At 40.0% G+C, this 12,048-nt stretch overlaps 1 protein-coding gene and 1 long non-coding RNA gene across 43 annotated transcripts in view; one reads left to right on the top strand and one right to left on the bottom strand.

Annotated features, from left to right (window-relative positions):
- Positions 1-1,917: 1,917 nt before the first annotated feature.
- Positions 1,918-5,020, bottom strand: LOC110351056 (uncharacterized). Its single transcript, XR_002398062.2, has 3 exons — positions 4,388-5,020; positions 3,278-3,348; positions 1,918-2,544 (listed from the first exon to the last, which is right to left on the bottom strand). It is a non-coding gene; the product is annotated as an uncharacterized LOC110351056 (long non-coding RNA).
- Positions 5,021-5,542: 522 nt separating this feature from the next.
- Positions 5,543-12,048, top strand: part of Sumf1 (sulfatase modifying factor 1) — a 671,842-nt gene continuing 665,336 nt past the window's right edge. For 38 of the 42 annotated variants that reach the window (XR_015439151.1, XR_015439148.1, XR_015439149.1 and 35 more), the window contains exon 1: positions 5,550-5,831. Coding sequence is in view for 16 of the 42 variants with exons in the window: in XM_087181352.1 (XP_087037478.1) it covers positions 5,562-5,831 (270 nt within the window). In the remaining 26 variants the exon portion in view is untranslated. Of the gene's footprint in view, positions 5,832-12,048 lie in introns of all 42 variants that reach the window. The other 4 variants (XM_021266066.2, XM_004854233.3, XM_087181354.1 and 1 more) reach the window with 3 other exon arrangements.

Raw genomic sequence — 12,048 nt, 5'->3', positions numbered from 1 at the left:
CATCTCAACCATTTTATTTAAAATTTTTAAATTTTAATTTTTTTTATTGTAAGATTTCACCAATTTTCCCAGGCTAGCCTTGAGTTTTTTATCCACTCCTGGCTCCCCTTCATTCACCAATAGATCTCTTGCATTTCCTCTGGAGAGGAACCACACTAACACGGCTGGTAGGGGGAGTGGTCAGAGACAGCCAGCAGTAAGATGGAGTTTGGGAACTGGGTTGCCCACTGTGTGGCTAGGGATGAGGACCCCATCTTGAGTGGTATGTGGGGTACAGATAGCCCCAGCACAAGTAGCAGCCTAACTTCTAAAAACTTTTACCAATGGTGACCTGGGACAATATCAAAGGGGAAGGGAATGTGTATGCCATGATATTGACTCAGGAATTTGCAAAGTATGGAGGAGACACAATGGATACAAGAATAACAGAATTGGCTGCTTATTACCAAGTTGCATTGACCTCTTCTACACAGGGGTAATGAAAAACTGAGGGGCAATTAAAAACAGCTAAAAACTAAGTATGAGAAACAGAGAGCCTCTCTGGTAATACGCAAAGGGGTCTTCATCTCCAACCCTACAGAAGCCAACCTAGCTGAGGTAGATCAACTCAAAGCATCACAGTATTTAGATGCTCAGATGATGTAGGTCTCCTAGACTAAAGTCAGGGATGTGGTTAGAAACGTTTGGGGCTTGAAAAGTAGGGTAGGGGCATTTAGGTGCACACTGCTGAGAAATGTGGCTCTGCAGATTCCCTTGGGCCTCCAGAGGTTATTGGCAGGGGTGAGCTCCTTACTGAGAACCAGCAGTTCCCCCATGTAGGAAGATACTGCATAGTAAAGAGGCCTTGGTCTCAGAAAAGCCACAGGTTTGCCACTTCCTCCAGCCCTTCTCCCTCCCAGGAGCTGCCTCCACACCTTCTTGTGGCTGCTAGGTAAAAAACAGGGTACAGTCTTAGTATAGCCTGGCTGAGGATATGCTGGGCCTGATAAAGGAAAGATTTTACTCTAAAAAGGATGCAAAAATTATTTATTTCATGGAGAAACTGAACCCTACATATGTGACTGGCTGAAGTGTAAAATGGTGCAGCCGCTTTAGCAAGTAGTTCCTCAAAAGGTTAAGCATAGAGGTTACTATAAGACTCAGAAATCTTACTCCTAGTAAATACTCAAGAAAAAGCAAAACATATGTCTGAACAAAAATTTGTACATAAATGTCCATAGCAATATTATTAACCAAATGTACATGAACTGAGGAGTAGTTTCAAGCTGTGTCTTTCTTTCCCCAACAGCCTCAGCCAGTACAACTGTAGGAGAGCTTGCAGAATGCCTGACCTAGAGGGATATATTTCCACAAATGATAGTATCTGGCCAAGGGAACCTTCTCACAGTGAAGGAGGTACAGAGGCAGGCCATGATCATGGAATCCAATGGGCTAATCCCATCCAATACCAAGCAAAAGCATCTGGCCTCATAAAGGGTAGGAATGGCCTTACTGCAGGCACAGCTGAAATGCCAGCTTGGGTGCTGTCATAGGCTATTTTCTGTGGCTATAACAAAATGCCCAATTCTGGCTTTTTTAATAAAGAAAAAGAGGTTTATTTGGTTCAGAGTTTTGCAGGCTGAAAGTGCATTATCTGGAAGTCCCATCTGTTTAGCCTCTGGTGAGGGCCTCCTGGTCTGCACCAGCATACGATGGAGAGATGGGATGGAAAACAGCTACATGAAGAAGGAGCCAATTGTGTGGTGTGGCTTTGCTTATAGCAACTTGATCCACTGAAAACTAATTCATCCCCAGAGACTAGCATCAATATCTTCTGAGGGGGATGATTCATTACCTTGCACTTGGCTTCACCACTTCAACCCTGCTACACTGGTGACCAAGTTTCCAGCACATGAACCTTTGGGGGGCAAACCACATCCAAACTGTAGCAGACGTAATCCTCTGCAAGGATTGAGCCACCGATAAGGATGCAGTATATAAATCTAATCAGAGGAGTCTATATGTGTCTCAACGTGGGAAATGTACATGGTTTCAGCCACCAAGGGGTGAAAGTAGAAGTGGCCACACTTATTAGAACTTCTACTGACCCACTGGGAACTTTGTTCTCCCCTTCACAGCAACTCTGTAGAGTTGAAGGTCTTGGTCTGTATCAGGGTGCTCTCCTTCTGTGGACACAGCAAGGGTCTCATTGAATTACAAGCCATGGTTGACATCAGGACACTTTGGGCTCCCTTTTGTCCAAAGACTAGCAGGCATGAAGAGGAAACTCAAACTAGGTAAGGAAATTAACCTTGTTCAGTAGGAAGAGTTTTGGGTGTCTTCTCTATACTATGCAGTGGAACTTTACTTAGAGTGAAGTTTACCAAATCCTAAATAATCTGTCCCTCTGTTACCTTTTCTCCTACTCTTCTCCTTGCTCACTCCACTGTCACCACACTGGGGTCTGTGCTGTTCAGGAACACAAGAGGCACTTTTGGGACCAGGGTCTTTCATCCATCTTCATTAGATAGAAGGGGCAGGGAAGGCCACAAAAATGCTGAAGGCCTAAGAAAGCGATAGAAGGTGGGAAAATTAGGTAATTGCCCTAATTTGTACAGAGCTGATCGCTGATTTCTAGCATAGTTCTCCTTGTCTAGCTCAACTAGGGATTTCTATTCCTCCTCTTTCTCCTCCTCTTCCTCCTCCTCCTCCTTCTTGTCCTCCTCCTCCTTCTCTTTCACCATAGATTAAGAGAGGAAAATGTTCTTCCTGGAGAACCCACGAAGTTGCATCTTTGTTAGTGATTATTAAAAATATCAAACTTTTTTTTGAGAAAAGTTAAATATCAGGCACCAGACTAAGCCTTTTACTTTATCTTACATAGTTCTCATAAAATCTCTAAAAAGGAGGTTTTACGTTTGTTTGCAGTGCTGGTGATAAAACCTAGGACCTTTGCTGTGCTAGGTAAGGGCTCTATCATTGAGCTACACTCTCTACACAAGAGAAGGTATTATTACTCTTATTTCACACACAAAGAAACTGAGGCTTAAAAGGATGAAGTAATTTTCCTGGGTCATATCTCTTGAAAGTGGCCAGGATTAACCACTTCTCTTTCTGAGGCTAAAACGTGTATTAATTTCTCAGCAGTTCATTTCATTATATGAGAAAGAGGCAAACAATTACTGTCGTTCATCCATATATCTATGAATTCATTAAAAGTTCATGCAATGTTTATCATTTGCCAGGGCTTTGCCTGATTTTGCTGATACAGTGGTGAGCAATTAGGCAGGATCCTTACCCTCATGGAGCTTGTAGCCTGATGGTGTGGCAGGACCATGAACCAAGACAGCATGTGCTGAGACTGACCTTCTGAAAAAATTGAACAAAGATGATCTTTAACCGAGGCCCTGGAGTACAGGTTGTGCACAGTGAATATACAAAACTGGTTCAGATGTTGACCTTGTAGCCTCATCAATTGTGAAATTGGTACAGTAATAGTAGGTGCCTTACCAGCTGTTTTTAACTTCAAATGAGAAAACATGTGAAAGCTTTCCTGGCAAACTGCTGTAAGACAGTCAACAAGGAGAAAAGGACTTTTCTTTATATTAAAAAAATCCAAACATATGTTAAAGTGGAAGAGAGACTAGAACAATAAACACCCAGATACCCAGAAATGAGCTACAACAATTAGCAACTCATGGCCAGTCATGTTTCATCAATTATTTTTGTTTGAGACAGGTTCTCATCATATAGTTAGGCTGGCCTTAAACTCACAAGATAGCCCACAGTGGTCTGAAACTCATGGCGATCCTTCTGCCTCAGCTTCCTGAGTGCTGAGATTACAGGTGTGTGCCACCATGTCTGGCATCCTCTTTAGCCATTAGTTCCATGACTCATTTTTTAGGAAACAAATAACAGCATATATATGTACATATATATGAATTATTTTAAAAACTACAGCCACAAACACCATTATTGATATCAATAACCTAAAAACAAAATTTAAAACGAATCTTTAGTTTTGTCAAATATCATACAGTAATTTCATTCATTGTTCAATTTTCCCTGATTATAGGTTGAATTGCATTATAAAAATCCTAAATCCTAAGGCCAGGGATTTAGCTCAGTGGTTCCACCGCCTGCCCCGCAAGTGTAAGGACCCAAGTTTGATCCCTGGTATCAAAAAAAAAAAAAAAAAAAAAAATCCAAAATGTTCTCAAATTTGGAAATTTTTTGAGTGCTGACATGATACTTAAAGTTTTTTGGTTTTTGGAGCATTTTGAGTTTTGGATTTTCTGATTAGGGATGCTCTACATGTAAAGTTTATATAAGTACTCCAAAATCCAAAAAACCCTGAAATCTGAAACGTTTTTGATTTTCTAAGCACTTCAAATAAGAGATACTCAACCTGTATCTCAGAAGAATTTAAAGTCACTGAGAATCATTGTTGAGGGTTCATACATTGCAGCTGGTTACTCTTTTTTTTTTCTTTTCTTTTTCTTTTTACTAGGACATCACTTTATAGCCCAGGCTGGTCTAGAACCCCTCTGTTCTAGTGATCCAACAGTGTATCTGGAAGTACTGACATTTACCACCAGGCCAGGTTATTGCTATAATCTATAAATTCCCTTTTATCTTCTTGCTGTTCGGGTTTTGCACTTTGCTTATGAAATCACAGAAGAGTTGTTCTAAAGCTAATGTGGTTTAGAATCTTCTTAACAGCTGTCTCTTGTTCCTAGAGATTCTAACTCAGTATTGCATTTCTGACTGGTTAGCAGGTAAAACGCTGATACTGCTGGCCTGGGACAAAACTTTGAGAACCTGTTGTGCTATCCCACAATCTAGGTTTCCCTATCTCTTTGGGAAGTATTCTTCAACTTCAGTTTCCTTAGAGGAAACTTACTGAATTACCTACAGCACAGCATAAAAGTTGAAGTTCAGGGTTTCAAGTTAGATCCCCTGTTTTTTTATACTTGTCATGTGACCTTGGTCAACTCATTTGCTCTGTGCTCCCAATATTATTGATTAAATGAAATTTTAAAAATGATACTACACTTGATCTTAACCAAAAGGCAGAGAAGCAATAAGATTTTAAAAATGAAAAGATTATTTATCGTAGTACTCTGGCACTTAGCAAATGCTCAGTAAATATTTTTTTCATCTAAGACATAAAGGCATGCGTGGTCTGCGGAGAGCTTCGAGTATTATAAAGTTCTGTTGTTGGCTGCATTTTGACGTTAGCAGGAGCGCTCTAAAGAGACATCTGAAAAAAAGTTAAGAGAGCTGGGCGCGATGGCCAATCCCAGCACTGTGGGAGGCTGAGGCAGGAAGATCGCAAATTCCAGCCCACCCAGAGCAATTTAATGACTTAGCGAGATCCTGTATCAAAAAAGGGAGTTGACGTGGGAATGCAGCTCAGTGTGAAGGACTTGGGTTCAATTTCCAGTACAGAGAAGAAAAAAACAAAAAGTTGAATAGAGCAACTCTCCCAGCCGGCCAGGCATTTCTTAAAACGGCCAGGTCGTTCCTTTAAGGACGACGGGGCCACGTGACCCACTGGATCACATGGGTCGCGGGACAACATGGCTGCGCCCGCGCTCGGGCCGGCCCGTGGACGCCGCGCCCGGCTCGGTCCCGTCGTCTCGCTGCCGCTGCTCCTGCTGATTTGCGGGGCGGCGGGGAGCGAAGAGGCCGGGGCCGGTGGGGGAGCGGCGTCCCTCACGGGCTCATGCGGCTGCGGCTCGGCCCAGCGGCCCGGGGCCCAGGGCAGCGTGGCGGCCGTGCACAGATACTCCCGCGAGGCGAACACCCTGGGCCCGGGCTCCGGAGAGCGGCCGCTCACGCCCGCCAAGGTGCGCCCCGCGTTCCTCGGCGGCGGGTGGTGGGTATTGGGTTTCGGAACGAATCGGAAAGGGCTAGGCTAGGCTTGGGAGGAAGCCCAGTAAAGGTTGTAACGACACCCAAGACACACATCCGGTGATTCCTTTTGGTTTGGAGTTCTTTCTCCCCTCCAGAAGACAAGCTGTCTCTTGTGGGTGCACATAATTCTGAGAGTCTGGTTTGACGATTGTTCATTCTTTTTTACCTGTTACCCTTTACTTCCTCCTTCCTCCACGTCATGCTCTTCATGAGAATCTAAGAATTAAGTCAGACAGATGTGGGTAAAATCCTCAGTTCCTCCTGTACTCACTGAAGAAATAACTGAAGATCCCAGTGCCAACATTGTAGTCTCTTCCAGTACAGTCTGCTTTTTGAAGGCAAGGACTTGTGTAATTTCCTGCCGTTCTTTCCACTTCACAAGAAAGGACTAAGCCAGCTGTAGTTGTGTTATTCCATGGTTTCATTTATCTCTTGCAGCGTGTCTGGCTGTGATAGGTGCTAGAATATATATATATTATATTATATATAATATAATATATAATATATTATATATAATACAATATATTATATAATATATTATATATTATATTATATATAATCAATCAGTAGTAACAAGTGCTACTTCACTTATTGGTGCATTTGTGGGAACAGTTTAGGGAACTAGAACTAGACTCCTAAAGTAGTGCTTCTTGTATACTTAGTATACCTTATCCTTTTGCCATCACATGTTCTTTTCTAGGTTAATTCTGCCCAATATTCAGGACAGGTGAGAGGTAATGCCCTCTGCAAGTCTACCTGACCACCTTCCCTTCCTTCCCCTTCAGTATTTCCATATGCTGCCACCATAGCGTGTGTTTATCTTGATATCACAATTATAAAAGTTGCTTGTCTGGATTTCTCTCCCCAACTAGGCTGTCAGGGTGGTGGAGGTTAGGACTGAGATTTAATCTCCGAGGTACAGAGTGTAGGAAGTTGATAGCAGAGCTTCTCATTATTTCTCTATTTTGTATACTTTTCAGTTTTAAATTTTTTTTTAAATAAAGGAGGACATGGCCTACCTTATTGGTGTTTGTCTTTGTATAATAAGTCCTGATAACTTTTTTAGTTTGTACTGGCCATACTTCATTTTAATTCCTAACTTGCATGATAACTGATAATATTTCCCTCTTTCTACGGAAGAAGCTCCTGTATCTGTTTATCTACTTTGTGACCATCAAGACAGGTGGCTTATTTGCCTATACATTGGTCTGTCCCAAAATTTCATGTAGAACCTTCTGGCCAGCACTTAATATTCCTCATTTCTGAATACTCCATCTTCCTATAGGTTCCAGAATGGGATGTGGGTTACTGTCATCTTTTAAATTATATTTGCAAGATACACATTTTTTCTTCCTGTAGAGTGGTTTTGTGCCCTGACTGGATATTGTATGGGTCATCTTTGGGCAGTCTCCTGGCCAAACTATTTTACCTTCTGGCCAAACTATATTACCTCCAAACTATTAATAAGTTAGTAGTTGTTGAGAATACAGCACACAGACCATCAAAGACTTAAGCTAATGATTGAATCTAAAGTAGTATTGTTATCAAGGCCACTGACTTCATAGGAAGCAGTTCATCTTTGTTTTCTTTGGTTTCAAATGTTTTAGTTCATGTGCAGATAACTCTGGCCTAATTTTGACAGATATTCTATTTTTTTCTTGGTTTTCTGATTATTTGGTTTCTTTCAAAATGTTTATCTGGCACACAAATAAGACTGCTTGTGTGTGTGTGTGTGTGTGTGTGTGTGTGTGCGCGTGCTGGGCATACAGAAAGGGAAAAGACCTATGCTCTACCCTTACAGCATTTACATTCTGTTAGTCTCTGCCCCTCGGTCTGTCTGTCTATCTGTCTCACTTCTTCCCTCCCCCCCATTTACAGTCACTATAGCATCATTTTTCTACAGTGACAAGACTATAGGAGGAGTATGTACAGAGGACATAAAGGATTCATTCTTTTTTTTTTTTTTTTTGGTACCAGGGATTGAACTCAGGTCTTTGCGCTTGCGCAGCAGGCGGAGAAACCACTGAGCTAAATCCCCAGCCCAAAGGATTCATTTTTTCTGTACATGTCAGGAAGTGCCTCAAAGAAAAGGTCACATTTGAGCTAGGCTTTGGAGGAGACATTTTCAGGAGCTAGAAATGGAAGGTCATATTGAAGTATGTTGCAAGAAGAACAGCTTCGGTACAGACCTCATTGTAGGGGAGTGATTTGTGTGTTCTGGGAAATGTACATGATTTAAAGACTTCTGGGAATGACGTTTTTCACAATTATCAGTGTCACACTTTTTAGGTGTGAATCTTTTTTTTGTATTTTCATCTAATGAGCATTTGGCAGGGAGAGGGACAGATGTAAATAATACTGGGCTTTACTCTCAAAGAATTTATGGTTCACTGAAAAGTTTTGGAAATAAAAATTGTCTAGAAAACAATATATATAGTTTAAAATTTGACTTAAATTTCATCTGGTTAAAAAATGTAATTCTCATTGAGAGAATTGTCCTCATGGTTTTCTATAATACTTATTACTTTGTTACAAGGCGGAGAAATGTTTTAGTCTCCCTGAATCTTTAAGAGTTGTTTAAAAAGATGTTTAGGATCACATGATGCTAAAAGATATTTAGGATCATGTGATGGTATGTCTGAATGCATAAATAAAATCAGTCATGGTTTTCTGTCAGAGGATGTTTCTGATCAGGTAGAGTTTCCTTTGGCATAAAGGCAGTAATGATTACCATCTCTTCCATGAAACCTTTCTTCCTCCAAGTTCCCATAGCATTTTGGTAGTTGTTTGATGGCAACTTGTCTATTTTGTTTAGTGTACTATTTTTTAGATCTCATTGTACATCAGAAACATTTTTATATCTCTTTTAGTATCTATATTCCCCAAGTGCCTTACATATTTTAGGTATTCTGCAATAGTTCTTTGAATGATCTGTTGACTTTTTTTGATAGACACAATGTTGAAAAAAATATCTAGGGAATAAAGCATGTCAGATACTTTTTAAAAAAATATTTTATTGGTACATTTTAGGTATACAATATAATGACGTTCATCATTGGAAATTTGCACCTTTACATAATCTCTCTTGGTTCTTATTTTCCCCCTTCCCCTGCCCTCCCTTCAACCCCTCCATTCCTCCCTATTTACAAAGATTGTTTCCATTTTTTCATTTTCTCATATTAATTCCATTCCCTCCTTTCCTTTTCCCTACCCCCCCAACTTCCCCTTCCCCTTTGCCCCTTTTCTTCCTATTTCACATTATCTATTATACCTTTTAGTCCTTATTTACACTTTCAGTTTCTCACACTAGAGAAACTATTCAGTATTTACACGTGTGTCTTATTTATTTCACTGAAGAGTATCACCTCAGTGTGCATCCACTTAGCTATAAATGCCTCTAATTTCTCATTTTTTATTGCTGAGTAGTACTCCATTTCATAAAAAACCCCACATTTTCTTTATCCAGTCTCCAGTTGAGGGGCAATTGGGCTGTTTCCAAGTTTTAGCTATTACAAATTGTGCTGCTATGAACATGGGTGCGCATATATCACTGTGGTGTGATTCTTTTATTTCTTTGGGGAAGATACTCAGCAGGGGAATAGCTGGGTCAAATGGGACTTCCAATCCTAGTTCTTTGAGGTATCCATACTGATTTCCACAGTCTACACTCCCACCAGCAGTGGAGCGGGGTTCCTGTTTCTCCACAGCCCCACCAGCATTTGTTATTGGTTAATTTCATGATAGCAGCCATTCTTCCTAGGGTGAGGTGGAATCTCAGCCTTGTTTTATTTGCATCTCTTGAATGACCAGTGATGTTGAACATTTTTTCATATGTTTGTTTGCTATTTCTACTTCCTTGATGTAGGATACTTTTTAAAGAATCCTTTGAAAAGTATTCTTTTGCTGCATGCCTCCTTTCGAGAATTCTGTGAGACATACTAACTCGCGCTTTCCAGGTGAGGCAATCAAGGCTTAATGGAATCTTAAATCTCAGGGCTGGAAGAAACTATATGCATTCCATCTATGATCAGCATCTGTCTATGGAGGCAGTGGAGTGAGAGAATGGTATAGATAAATAAGTCCTGTATAAATAGATAAGGCAGCAGTTTATGGACACATCCTGAGAGCATATTTCTGGTATTATTCACTGGCTTTCTGCTAAGGCTTTAGCATTTTGTGTTAAGTTTGAGGTTTGGAAATAAGGAAAAGGAAGAAGAGCTACACACAGGAATTACATGTGACCTCATTTCTTTTTTGTTATTAGTACATGTTTGCAAAACCTAATACATTCATCTTGGGGAGCTGGTACATATACACATTGCATCATAATATTTTTTCATTTTTGTGTGCAAGACAAAAATCTTACAATAGCAAGTAAAAAATATATAATTAAAATTGGCAAAAACAGACAAAACTGAGGGAGAGAACACTTATGGACTCTCATACTTAGTAAGTTCAAGAATTGATATGGCCCTAGACATAGGTGGATTCAGGGTGTCAGGAGTGTCTCTAGACCTCTTATTAGCTTAAGAATCTCTTGACTCTTCCTGGGGCTTGGCTGTTTCAGTTAGATTCTTCTGCTGATAAACCAATTAGAGAAGAAGTAGTTCCTTTTTCCTGATAGCTCCAGCGAAAGTTCTAAGATGAACTTTGATTGCATCATGGCCTTATTCCTAGTTACATTTTTGTGGTCAAAATGATGGCCATACCTGAGTCATAGAGATAGAGTTGTGTCACCCCTGGGCCACATGTATTTAGAGACTTCAAGAAGTTATTTCCTAAAAGACTTCCAAAGGAACAAGAGATAGGGGAAATGGTTTCTGAGTGGGCAAAAATTGAAAGGGATCAGGGTGTAGCTCAGTGGTACGATGTGTGCTCAGCATGTATAACATCCTAGGCTCAATCTGCAGGACTAGACAAAAATGATTTAAAAAACCCCAAACAAAAAACAAGCACCCCAAACAAAACAAAAAACAAAAACACAACAACAAGAAAAAAAAAAGGAGAAATCCGATTCCTTCCACACTTAGGTAAGTGTGTTGCCCAAACATGGTATTTATGCTAATGGAGTCATTCTTGATTTTATGTAGGCTTCTGGTAGAAGCTGTGGTTTGGCAGAGAGGCTTTTAATTAACCCTGAGACTCAAAGAATGGAGTGTTTGATTCTCGGCTTTCCATGAAGACTTAATTAAAATGGTCTTTTTCTGTGGTCTGACTCCTGTAGCATGAAACACCTGATACTATGGATATTAGAATTTTTATTAGAATCACATTTTACATTCGTAGGACAGAAACTTCATTAGTATAAATTATAAATTTGAGCACTTTAGAGCTATTTTTATTTAAGTCTTCTAGAATGGAAACTTGGCTTGAAGGTTATTGAAAGAAAAAAGAAACTAGGTCCAGAGTCTATAGTGGAAGTCATGGTGGTATTGTTGGTATTCATCTTGAAGGAAAAGAGGCTGAAAAAAGTTAGGTAACTGTACAAATTTATTAGGTACAATGGGCATACCTTTCTGTGGGCCTCATCCTTGAGTTGAGGGATAAACAACCGGTCTCATAACAGGACTCATTTGTCTCCTTTGGGAAAGCATTTTTTAAAAAGGCCTTTATGAAACCTTTTATTAGATCTTAATAATCATTTTAAGACTACTCTTGAAACTTCTGCCTAGAGTCTTCAATTTTTCTACTTTGTAGCACTGCTTCAAATTCAGACTTCTAAGAACTATGAAATCTTGTGTCCCAGATACTTAGAGAATAGTGAAAATAATGGGTCAAACTAGTTCAGTACTTGGGTTGAGACTATTACACAAATGTCACTATGTAACAGACATGCTACCCATGTTTGGGACTGTGTTATAAATAAAATAGAATTATTTGCTAGGAATATTTCAAATAATAAATCCCTCATTATACTCATGATCCCATTCATTTGGTCAGTTAAGATTTTTTGTGTGTCTACTGTGGACCATCCACCATACTAGGTTCTGGGGATATAGAAACGGACAATTTCTTTCTGATCCTCAGGGAGCCTAGGATCTAGGAAAGATGAAACTGTAAATAAGATACTGTGTGTGTGTGTTTGTTTGTGTGTGAGAGAAAGAGAGAGAGAGTTGTTAGTGTAGATAAAGGTATGCATCAGAGGAAACC

The sequence above is a fragment of the Heterocephalus glaber genome, unplaced genomic scaffold (assembly GCF_053883595.1).
Source record: "Heterocephalus glaber isolate CG9 unplaced genomic scaffold, H.glaber_assembly_v1.0 deba00001472, whole genome shotgun sequence".
In the NCBI taxonomy this organism is placed as follows: Eukaryota; Metazoa; Chordata; class Mammalia; order Rodentia; family Bathyergidae; genus Heterocephalus; species Heterocephalus glaber.
Note: the sequence above shows the minus strand (reverse complement) of the source record. Positions and strands in the feature narration are given on the sequence as shown.